We start from the raw sequence: 12,980 nt of genomic DNA, 5'->3' as shown, positions 1-12,980 counted from the left end.
AACAGTGTAGAGAGAAGAAAGTGTATGACTGAGGTGGACAGAAGGAACAGGGCCTTTGTCAGCATAACAATAAGATAGTAGAATTTTGAGTTAAATCTCTGTTTTGATTTTGTCTGCAAGAATTAAGTTTACCTGTATGACAAGACTAAATACATCTTCATTCCATGCACCCACACCTCCCAACCTCTCAAGACATCATAATATATAGTGTATATATAGTGATTCAAAATGTGTAAAGATATGTCAAATGAGTTGGCAGTGATTAGCATTTAGCAATTTTCTTTTTCACCAAATGTTTGGTCAGACTTCACTTATTCAACTGACACCTGAAACCAGGCATAAGGATTTTTTTCAGAATATTAGATGTGTCATTTTGACCATTGTCAGTATTCAAAATTTGCACAGCCTAAAATAGATTTGCTCATGTTATGTTATTGCCTCATGTTGTCAGAAGGTGTGTAGAAAACCATTTCCTGCAGTGGTCAGTCAGTAAGTCACCTGCTCTGGCTATACAGAAGTCATCATCCCCAGATGGAGTAGTCACTCGCCAATCTAGTGAGCAGTACTAGTCTTTGTACTGCTCATGCAACTGTGACAAGGAACTCTGCCTTTCCATGTTGGAAAATAAACCACATTTTGCCAAAAGGTCCAGTCCAATGCCAAACCACTTCAACTTCCTACATTATTGTGTATTTTATTGTTGGGCTTTTATGTTTTTTAAAGCACTTTGTAACAGGGGTTTTGATAATTGCTATACAAATACGTTTTATAATTATTATTATGATTGTTGTCATATAACTGGATTTTGGGGCTAAAGTCCTGCTGGTGGTGCTACAGGACAAAAAATGGTTTTACAGGGATTCCATCAGTCATCACCCCACCTGTTTGTAAATTCCCTTCTTTTAAACACTTTGCTTTTTCTGTGTGCTGCGTTTGGGTCCTCACCTCAGTGAGCGTAACATGTTTTTGTCATCCTTCTATTTCTTTTTTCATCTTTAACCTTCCTTATCCTCCTTCAGTCACTTGCAAGGACTGTTAGGTTAACTTCTCACAGGAAGGGTCAAAGCTTGGTGGAACTGTTGGTAGAATTCATGACAGTGAGTGTGTGTTTCTGTGTGTTGTTACATTAATTTACTGTCTCTCTGTAGAGCGTGTCTTTGGGGAAGCCACAGAAGCTCCTGCCATTAAATGCTGTGCTTGTGGAACAGCCAAGTACAAGCTCACCTTCCATGGCAATTGGTCAGAGAAAGTACATCCCAAAGACTACCCAAGTGAGTTCAACAGAGCACACTGTAGATGTGCCATGTTTCCCTGTAAAGCAACAACTTAGCTGTGCCTAGAAACCACCACTGCAGTTTCTGTGTTGACTGAATACGATACTGACAGGATAGATCAATCACATATTACTGGATGGTAGGAGCAAAACAGGGCAATATAATCAAAAGTATGGCAAAATTAATCATGTAAAAAAAAAAAAATTCAGACAGACAGGTCTCATTTTTAATCATGAGTTCTGTAATCAGACTGAATCAGTGCATTAAATCATCTACATATACCAGTGTTCTATGCGCAATAGGTTATAGATATAGGCAAATAAATGAAAAATAAAGACAAATTCAGCAAAACTGAAAAATACTTTAAATCACCCGTGAAAACACTTCTTCTCTGTCTCTCTGTTCTTCCAGGACGAGCCAACCACTGGTCGGCTCTGATTGGTGCATCTCACTCCAGAGGCTACCTGCTGTGGGAGTATGGAGGCTACGCAAGTGAGGGTGTCCGTCAGGTTGCTGAGTTTGGTTCCCCCATCAAGATGGAAGAAGAGATTCGACAGATGGTAGGGTTCTCATGATGGAGCCTTGACAGGTTCTCTGTCACTGTATGTCTGATGTATGTAGCACTATTTTCACGTCTTTCTCTGACCCTAATATTGGAATCAATCCAAGTGCTGGTGTCAGAAAATTACAAAAATATAAATCTGAGAATTAAATCGTACTTGCACGGCTACCTCCAGTGGAGAGGGAATGTAGATACAGTTTAATCCTTAGAAATGCTCATCAACCCCTGTTATTTGTCAGGAGCTATAACAATGTAATGATTTTGGTTAAGGTGAAATGCGTTGTACATTGTAAGACATTGTATAAACCTTTTATGGGAAACAAAAGAAAGAGCTTGAATACATGCTAGTATGGTTCCTTAGTGCCCCATAATGTCTCTAAGAATCCTAGAGGTCCTTTTGGTCTTTGATTGAGAATCCTTCAAAGCTTGGGTGTTTTTAGGGCGGAATAGGTCTTACATCCACTCATGAAATAAAGACCATTCTGTTGTGTATGAGAGGATGAATCAAGGTTTTGTGAACAAAATACATGTATATTAAAAACATCACTTCAGGTTAAAATAAGATGTCCATTCTATATAATTTTTTTTTCACCTTTTTCAGTGGAAAAAGACAATTGTTCCATACATTTCCTCAACTGTTTCTTTCCATGCAAGGCCATTTCATGGCAATTTAATTTCTACTACCAGCTCATAGTATATCTATAAAAATATCTATCCTGCTTTTTCAGCCCACTTGGATCATTTCCCAAATATATAACCCTGAATACATAGATAGATAAATACTTTATTGTCAGACCAAGTCTGAAATCTGTCTTGCATCACAGCAGCTCCATTCGCAACATAAAAGTTAAGGACAGGATACAAAAAAAAATCCTTCGACAAAACAATTCATAACTCAGAAGACAGTGTTCAGGGCCCTTTAACGTACTTTTGGTCTGGGATTCAGCTCAATGTTTAATTTCACGATAGACTGATGAACAAAAGAGTGCTTATAAAAGAGTACCTTATAAAAACCTGGAACCTTTATCTCCGGTTTGATGGTAATAGTTCATACTGACTATTCTTTCTGAAATTGATGTTCAAGCTCTGAACTAGTTATCGATTATTGATGACATCAGACAAGTCCTTTATTTCACTTTTTTCTTTTTCTCTGAGCTGATCACATAAGGAGTTTACTCTAATGACAGCCTTTGCAGCATTCCACAGAGTGTCGGGAGTCACTGTTTCATTATTATCATTGTTGTATGATCAATTTGGCGATTAGGGCTGTTAAAAGAGGCTGTTGTTGAGTCTCCATAGAGTCTGTTTTGGCTTGTGGCTTGTTGCTTCATCAGAAATGCCTCTTACCCCTATATCACAGTTTATAACTCTGTGTCTATCAAAGTTAAACATAAAAAATAATCAATTCTTGAGTAGGAAAAACAAGTCTTTATCAAGTGGATGTGTCCTGGGGTCTGTTTCACAAAGCAGGTTCAACAAACTCTGAGTCTAGCCCTGAACTCTGAGTCGATCTACTCTGAGATAGGAAACTCGTTTTCGAGTTTTCGGTTCCAGAACAGCTGATCAGAGTTAGTTCAATCAACTCTGAGTAGGTTCAGCCAGAGTTAAGTGCGTGCACGCTGACTGTAAAAAGCCAGCATTAATGGAGCCCCGATACCACGATTCACCATGGCAACGGTACACAAAAAGAGGTCCTCCTACATCACACCAGTGGAGCTCGAAATCCTCATGCGGACGTTCAGCGAATACGAGCATGTTTTTAGAAAAATAAAGTAACACGGCTGCAGCTGCAAAAGAGAGAGAAGCGGCGTGGGAAGAAACTGCTGCTCGAGTTAATGCGCAAGTTTAAACTGGTCTATTTATTTAATACTTAATCACGACCGGAACCTAAGATTTATATTAATTGAGGAGCAATGCAGCGGGAGAAAAACGTACATGGAAGCACTTCAATCATATTTTAAATATTAAACTAATGAAATATCATACAGTGGCTGTTTTAATGTGCATCAGCTTTATCCCTAACATGATGCTGACTTCACATTCATTATAATTTATGTTGATTAAACTGAATGTGTTCGTTTAAATAAATAAAAAAATTCCAATAACTTAAGGTGTCTTATTTGAGTGCTCTCGGCAGTGGTGGTGGAAAATCTAAAAATGATGACTTTGACACAGATTTGTCTTTTGATTTTTTTTGTTATAATTATAAAAGACTTTTGCAAAGCGGTCAGAGCAGCACAGAGACGCAACGTTTCTTCTTTTAATTCGGTAACCGCTCAAACACACACGTGAGACGGGCTGAATGAATGAGGAAGTAATGAGGGTTTTATATTCTAGAGGGAGGAGACAGAGCGAAACTCTGAGTTTCCTGAAGAAAACCTGCTCGCGACCAGGTTAGGTTCATAGAGTCTGTTACTACGGTAACTGGCCGAGAGCTTAAGTTACCTCCCTTTGTGAAACGGAAAACTCAGAGTTTCCCTCATTTCAGGGTTAACAGACTCAGAGTTTTCAATAAACATGCTTTGTGAAACGGACCCCAGGTCTGTACTGTATCCTGAAATGATATGGCTGTAGGGACTGATACTACCTGGTATTCTTGGATTTGAATCTTTTATTCTGTTCATCCACTGTAATGAATGATGATCGTTCTCCAGTACAGATTCATAAGATAAGATAATACTTTATTGATCCCCAGGGGGGAATTTGGGTGTTGCAGCAGCACAAAGACAAAATAGCAAGTAAATACAGTATAAAATAAGAATAGATAAATATAAATAAAATAAAAAAAGGTGTTATATACAGCTGTTGTACAAGTAGGAATAAGTGACAAGTTAAAGTGACAGTTATGAGATAAAGTGACATGGTATGGGCAATAGCAGCAACATTTTAGCAGGATGAGATAAGACAGTATGCTACGAGGTATAGGGTATACAATATGGTACAATATAGAGATGTAGTTCGTGAACGAAATGTCCTAACAGGTCAGACATTCTGATCCTCGACCATGACAAACTTATAGGCAGCGGGGGTATATCTTGCACACAGCAGTTCACATATGTTTACAGCACTGATGAACACAAACAAAATTACGCATATTAAAATTACAATGACCTGGGTTACTGAGAACCTTCACACTAGCAAATACAGTTTGAGCGCCGGGTCATTTCGTTCGTGAACGAACGAGTGAGTGAGTTACGGGTAAACCGGAAATGTCACTGAACGACCTGGTGAACGAATGTAATGAACAAATCATTCAGCTGAACGAGATCCGAAGATCCGGGTCACTGAAGTGAACGAGAGCTGACATCTCTACATTTCACCTTCTGACAAACAGAGGGCGCAAATCAAATTTAAGCATCATGAGAGCCAAGCTCTCAGTCTTTTTACCAAAATACAGCTGAAGTCAAGCAATGAAACAGCCACCTCACTCATGGTTACAACTATAAACCAGCACAAAAATGACAATTACCAACATCTGCAGAATATATGTTCTAAACAGACACATAAAAAACACTAACAAAGTATTTTTATGCATTTTGGAACATAAATGGCAAACTTAACATTTAAACTACTCAGTCAGCACTAGGCGGCAGGCATGATGTGAAATGAGGACGTCCCTATCGCTGCCAGAGTGCGCGTCACAGCTGAGCAGAGCAGCACACACAGCAAAGGGAAGCATTTTCTTTCCCATACAGAAAGAAACACTGTGAACAACAAACTCATGTTAAAATCACAGTAATCAGCCAAAGAAAGCTTGCTTTCAGAGCACCACTGTTTCTACCCTCTGCGCATCTAAACTGCGCAAACGAGATCCCGTGTGTACAGTCTGTCTCTCAGTTAGTTTTAAGTTTGATAATGACGAAGGCACAGGGGCTTTAAGCTTTATTGTCTGCTAGTTTCACAGCGGTTATGCTCTAAACAACAAGCTTACACGTCTACACCTCCATCTAACCCCGCAGGAAGATACAGGGTTTGGTTTTAATAAGCCAACGTCGCGCTGCTACTAGGTGTGTGCATCTGTCTACTCTGCCCTCCGTCACACCTGCAGCTCCTTACAGCACAGACACACACGCGCATGGACAGTTCTAATTCACAGAACGGCAAATGAAGACGTTTTGTGAAGTCCCTTTCAAGTCTCATAAAGATGTTAAAGTTACGATGTTACGGTGCTATAGACAGCCAGAGAGCAGAGCAGAGAGACAGCCATGTCACTGTGATGCAAACTTTTGATTGAGTCCCGACCTGCGGGCTATTGGCTGAGTTCCAGACAGTCCATAGATCGTCCAAAATGCCCCAAACAGAGCAGAATAATAAGAATAGGAACACAGACAAAGGGCAGATCCTCTGCAGATACAGACACCAGCTCACACTTCTCCTGGATTATGATGTTGATTAATAGGGCATATTTAATATGGAAAATCCTGCTCATTAAGCCTTTTATTACTATTATTAACAGTTTCAGTCTGTCAAATGAGCTGGTCTGTGTTCAGTGACTTTTATCTTCAACAGCACTGTATGCAGGTGGGAAAAACAAGAAAATCATATTTGTTACTACTTTTGTGTGTTTTTGTGTTATACTCACTTCTATTTCATTTGATATTTTATTTTAGTGCTATTTAAACTGCTATAGAAACACTATTTTATTTGAATGTTTGCAAATGTGACAAAACCTTTTCAGATTTGGAATTTTACTATTTTAATTTCAGATACATTTTGAGTCCAAAAAGCCCATTTCACTGCAAAGGCTTCATTCTGAAAGGTCTTTTTTTTTTTTTACCTTGCAAAAAGTTTATGGCTTATCTACTGCTCTCGTCCTCTCCCTCGTCCTGAAGTCTGACCCTGAAGCATCTGTCTGCACTGTGAATGGATGGGTGAAATCTGGACACTGTAACACAGGTTACTCACACAAACAGTTTTTCAGGTTAACAAAGCATGATCAAAAAAATACCCCCTGCAGAAACATTTTGGCCTCTTGAGCATTTTAGCCCACTATGACTGTAAACAGCTATTGAGTTTGGGACAAAATAATTCCAATACAAATTACAGTGTGTACAGTGTGTCTTACAGTGTTCATGTTTGGATATTTTAATACATAACATATTGAAAAAAAATCTCTTGTAGCCTGCTACTACAAGCAGTCACAACCTTTGACTCTCTTCTTACTTATTCTTAAGAGGTTACTGTAACAACCTTCCCTAACAAAGTTCACTGTTCACTATGTGTTTGTGTGTACGTGCGGCACCTGTATGTACTAACGGGCCATGTGAAGTGTTCTTATACTCACATTGCTGTGACTCAGTGAATTAAATGGCCCTGTATTGCTGTTCTGCTGCCAATTTTGGGCAATTTGTGTTTAATTCAGCAATGTAATCTGCACGAGAAATACATTTTTTTACACTTTACAAGTGCTGGTCTAGACTTTGTTATATCATTTAAAGAGACCCAAATAAGCACTTGGCAACAGTGGCAAGGGAAAAAAAAGCTTAAAGCTCCTGTGGAAAGTTTTTCTTTATGAAACAGACTGAAAATAATTCGGATTACTGTATACGACCTACACAAACAAACCGGCCCATCAGCCACACAGTTGATTATTTATAAATAGTTATTTTAATGCCTGAAACTGCTGGAGGGGGGTAGGTGTCACAGGAAGTAATTGACTGCACGCTGCCTTTTCAACTGCAAAGATTCACAGTGAGTTATACATATGACTGTTAAAGAAAGCAGGGTGAGATTTTTTGTTAAAAACCACCAATTAAGCATCAACAGGAAAAAAATAGCAAAGAGATGAGAGGTTTGGCTTTGTCCGCAGTGGGCACCAAAATCAATAGAAACTGAAAGTTCCTCACAGGAGCTTGAGTAGGCAGAGACCTCAAGCGGAACTATATTCAACGGTGAATCACCTTCTGCCATGACTGGATGTGCCGAGAATGTGAAATAGAGACAAAAAGATGGGAACGATACAGACAGACAGACAGACAGACAGTCGGCAGGAACCTGCAAGACAGACATACAGACAGACCGACGGTTGGCAGGAACCTGCAAGATGAGGGAGCACAAAAACCCTGGGGGAAGATACAAAGTTAGTAACATATATACTGAATATGGGACATGAATGTATATAGACAGGAGCTCAGTGTATCAAGTCTTATGGCTGATACAAGGAAAACCTAATCCAGCTGTAAGCTTTATCAAAGAGGAACTTTTTAAGCCTACTCTTAAAAGTAGAGAGGGTGTCTGCCTGCTAGACCCTTATCTGACTCTTTAAGATATGATGGTGCCTGATAATTAAGAGCTATTTGGGTAGTGCTCACTTAATAGGGGTGGCTGTGGCTCAGTGGTAGAGTCGGTCATCTTTCAATCGGAAGGTCGGAGGTTCGATCCCCAGCTCCGTCAGGCTACATGTCCCAGTGTCCTTGGGCAAGACACTGAACCCCAAATTGCTCCCGGTGGCATAGCCCAGGGGTTCCCAAACTTTTCCATACCAAGGCCCCCCAAACAGCATTAGCTTCTGGCCGGGGACCCCCAAACCCACAGACAATGCTACAAAATATGTAAAGAAACATCAACTTTTAGAATGTATTTTCTTACTTTTAGCTTGCTGTGTGAATGCAGCAGATCGCCTGACCAAATGCTCTTCTTTACATCTGAAGAAGTCTACTGTTTTATCGGCCTCTGCCGGATCTTTTTGCATCAAGTGACGCTGAAGTTTCGAAGGTTTTAAACACTGGTTTGAGAGGGCCTCCAGACAGAGGACGCATTTCGGGCAATCATGGCCATTTTTCTGTATTGCTTTAAAGCCATACTTAATGTATGCTGCCTCATATTTTCGGATTTTAGTTGGCCATGAGTTCTTAGGTTTTTTTGCAACAGAGTCCTCCATGGCAGGGCTGTTGGTCTGCTCCTTCGGTATATTTGTTGTCAAAAACCTGTCCATTTTGCGCTAGCTAGCTACACCAAGCTTGAGGAGCAGAGCAGCTTGATAACAACCGCCAGGTCTACACAGATTATGATGTTGTTATGACGTCGTCATGCCGAATTTGCAGCTGAATTTGAGAACCCGAGATTACGGCAGTTTACGTGTTGTACGGTTCAGGACAAATGGTTATAAAAAAAAAAATTAAATTTTTTTTTTTTTTTTTTTGCATTTTTTTTCTTATCTTCCCTCCAATTTTCTGAGGCCCCCCTAGCGCCCCCTGGCGGCCCCCACTTTGAAAATCACTGGCATAGCCAGATATCTGATTGACAGTTGGGCACTTTATGTAGCAGCCTCTGCCATCAGTGTGTAAATGTGTGTGTGAATGGGTGAATGTGATATGTAGTGTAAAAGCAGCTTTGAGTGGTCGCAAAGACTAGAAAAGCGCTATATAAGTACAGTCCATTTACCATTTAATATTTCAAACCATTCTACGTTATATACAAAAATATACTGTAATATACCATACAGCTGAAGAGTCTTATGATAGACTTATTTGAGCAGCCTGATAATAGGGAATAGCAATAATCCAACCTAGATGTAACAAATGTATGGACTATTTTTTCTGCATCGTTTTGAGAGATGATGTGCCTAATGTTACATAGGTGGAAAAATGGATGTCCTTGATATTTGTTTTATGTGGGAGTTAAAGAACGTTGATTACTCCCGGATTCCTTTCACTGGTGCTAGATGGCAGGATGATGCCATCTTGGGCAACTATATCATTAGATAACATATCTCTGAGGTGTTTTGGCCCTGGCATAACAACTTTAGTTTTGTCTAAGTTAAGTACACTAACCTCCTGATTGCTCCCGAAGGCATGGCCATCAGCATATGAATGTGTGTGAATGTGATTAGATCAGTACTGATTGGCAGCTTGACATAGCAGCCTCTGCAATTTATATATATATGGACCAACCCTTATCAACATACATTTCTACTGTGTGCTGGTTTGATTAAGGCCCACAGTATATGGTTGTCTCTCTATGCTTGCTCATTCTGCCACAGTCTCTCTGTGGGCACTGTAAGTGTGTTCTGGCCATTTGCTATGGAATAATAGTGTTTTGTTAGTGTGCTGTCAGTTTGGTGTGCGCCTGTCAGTTTTGGTTTGGGCTGTTGTGTGGAGACATTAGAAGCTGACAGGCACCCCTAACCCCTCTCTTGGCTAGCTCGGTCCGTCTCTATGAAATGAAAACTTCAGCCTGTTTCATAGTGGAATGAGATAGCTTGATACCGTGGACTGGAATTTTCACAATTAATATGTTGTATTGAAAAACTTTATTTTACTGTATACTGTACATTGGAATGCCAATGTGCTGTGCCAAAGTCTGAATAACTTTAGAAAAAGTAGTTATTTTCTGTGAATCAGAAAGGTTTCCTGTCCTGTGCTTTGTCCCATTCAGTCTTTAGAATGTAGATCCCACAATGTGTTTATTGTATTTTTTTCAAAAGGAGAAATGTGTTTTCACTTAAAGTTGTAGCTGGAAATATATTAGGCTGGTAAATTATTTTGGTTTAAGAAGCAGTTTGGACTCTATATATATAATTATAGTAATGTATATCATGTATAGACATTTTTTTATGATTTTTCAAAATAACGTAACATTTTATTTGTATAGAAATTTCAAAGATACACAAATAAAATCAAGGACTCCAGGGGAGGCGCAGCATGAGAAAAAATTAGAGAGACAGAGAGAGACGGAGCGGAGCGAATAGAATGACTATGTGAGACCTTGTTACTCTGGTGTCATATTGAGACCAAGCAGTCCGTGGAGACTGACGGTGAATCTACACAGGCAACGTATTTGAAGTTTTATTTTTGACACGCGTGTGCCGGGACAGAACCACTCCAATGTTATTCAACGCTGCAGTCTCCAGCAGCCGCGTATGCTGCACGGGAGGCAGGCGTTACGCAGGTAATTTTCTGCTGCTCCTGATGTCAATTTTTTCCCCACTGATGCGCGTCAGTGAAGCGTAGAAAGCCATTGACTGCTATGTAAATACATGCCCACAACCAAGGAACTCTTGTTACACAATGTGATCTCTTCATTTTGTCCAACTTCAATTTCAGTTTCCTTTTGAAGTTATTGATAGGCTAGATGAGCAGGCAAAATTAATTAGAAAGGGAGTGGATATTTGTACACTGAACAAAAATATAAACACTTTTATTTTTGCTCCCATTTTTAATGAGCTTAACTCAAAGATCTAAGACTTTTTCTATGTACACAAAAGGCCTATTTCTCTCAAATATTGTGCACAAATTTGTCTAAATCTGTGTTAGCAATAATCAGCATCTTGATATGCATCACCTGTGAAGTGGATGGATTATCTCACTAACACAGATTTAGACAAATTTGTGAACAATATTTTAGAGAAATAGGCCTTTTGTGTACATAGAAAAAGTCTTAGATCTTTGAGTTCAGCTCATGAAAAATGGGAGCAAAAACAAGCGTTTTTTGTTCAGTGAATTTCCTCAACATCAGAGTATACCAATCCTATTAAATCTCATTTGATCATACATTCTGCATGAATACAGAATTGCAGTTGCTTTTATGTTCTTTCAGGGGAGGCTCATTTTGCCATACTTTGAAAACCCCTAATTTAGAGAGAGGCCCAACATGAATCCACCATAAGTAGCACATAGCAAAATTCGGCACAATGGCATGGAAAAACTTTCTTTTAACAGGCAGAAACCTCGAGCAGAACCAGACTCATGTTGAACAGCCGTCTGCCCCGACTGGATGGGCCAAAAAGTGGGATAGCAGGAGATGCAGAATAGAGACAGGTAAAGAGAGCAGCAACAACAATGTTCTTGTTACAACAACAACAACAAAAATTAATACATATAATGCCAATAGTAATGTTAAAACTGTGTAAAGCAAGCATAGTCATGTAATAATGACATAATGAGGGATCAGAGATTAAAACAGATGTAAATAGGTGGGTTTTGAGTGCAGTTTTGAAAGAGGACCCAGTGGAGGTTTTGAAGGACTGGGGTGATGTGATCTCTGGTGCCCGTGTGGGTGAGCAGAGGGGTAGCTTGGTTTTGGATATATTGTTTGTTGAGGATTTTGATGGATGTGCCATATAGAATGCTGTTGCAGTAGTCCAGTCGTGAGGTGATGAAGGCGTGGATGAGTTTTTCAGCGCCTATGAAAGAGAGGGACGGGCCACGTTTTGAAGATGGAAGAAGGCAGTTTTTGTGATGTAGTTTGAGTTTATCATGGCGTTTGAAGGAGAGAGATTGATCAAAGATGACAACAAGGTTACGGATGTGTGTGGAAGCAGGAAATTGGAGCCATCAATGTTGAGGGGGGGGGGGGTCATTGCAGGATGTGGCAAATGAGGTTTTTATGTCCATGAGGCAGTTTGTGGCAGCAGTAATGGATATGGTGGAGATGTAGAGCTGGGTGTCGTCAGCATAACAGTGAAAATGCAGGCCATGGTGACGTATGATGTGATCAAGGGGCACCAAGGGACCGAGCACTGAACCTTGGGGAACGACTTGAGATTGTGGGGCTGTGTTTGTGTTGGATATATTGATACTGATAAACTGGTGGTGGTTGGAGAGGTATGATTTGAACCAGGATAGGGCAATGCCATTGAGACTGAGGGAGGACTCAAGGCAGGTGAGGAGAATGGAGTGATTGATAGTTTCAAAGGCACTGAGGTAAAGTAGGATGAAGATATTAAAGGAGCGGGCTTCAGAGGATAGGAAGAGGTTATTGGTGACTTTAATAAGGGTAGTTTGTCAGCTGTAATGGGACCTAAAACCGGATTGAAAGGTTCATAGTTGTTCAGCGTCCAGGTGGGTTTTGAGTTGGGAGGCGATGGTGCAATCCAGTATTTTATACAGAAAGAGGAGATTAGAGAGTAAGTGTTAGGGATGTCAGGGTCAAGGCCTGGCTTTTTTTCAGAATAAGTGTGAAAGGCAAGTTTGAGGGCGAAGGGGGACAGTGCCCGTGGACAGGGAGGAGCTGATTAGAGAGAGGATGAGGGGGAGGAGAGCAGGAAGACAGCCTTTGACTAAGGTGGAGGGGATGGGGTCCAGGACGCAGGATCTTCATGCCAGAGAATGATTTGATAAAAGCAGACTATCCAGAGCAGGAATCAGTTCTGGTCAACTCAGACTGTCGCCACATGGACTTTAATTCTCTGTATAAGTCCGGAG

The 12,980-nt window shown here is 40.2% G+C and overlaps 1 protein-coding gene across 1 annotated transcript in view; it reads left to right on the top strand.

Annotated features, from left to right (window-relative positions):
* The window catches only part of spon1b (spondin 1b), a 93,731-nt gene that overhangs the window by 25,887 nt on the left and 54,864 nt on the right, over window positions 1-12,980 (top strand). The window contains exons 5-6 of the mRNA XM_069685729.1: window positions 1,149-1,271; window positions 1,686-1,834. Of these exons, the coding sequence (XP_069541830.1) occupies window positions 1,149-1,271; window positions 1,686-1,834 (272 nt within the window). The remainder of the gene's footprint in view (window positions 1-1,148; window positions 1,272-1,685; window positions 1,835-12,980) is intronic.

The sequence above is a fragment of the Semicossyphus pulcher genome, unplaced genomic scaffold (genome assembly GCF_022749685.1).
Source record: "Semicossyphus pulcher isolate SPU_LCO1_2020_fin unplaced genomic scaffold, fSemPul1.0.p SCAF_8, whole genome shotgun sequence".
NCBI lineage: Eukaryota > Metazoa > Chordata > Actinopteri > Labriformes > Labridae > Semicossyphus > Semicossyphus pulcher.
Note: the sequence above shows the minus strand (reverse complement) of the source record. Positions and strands in the feature narration are given on the sequence as shown.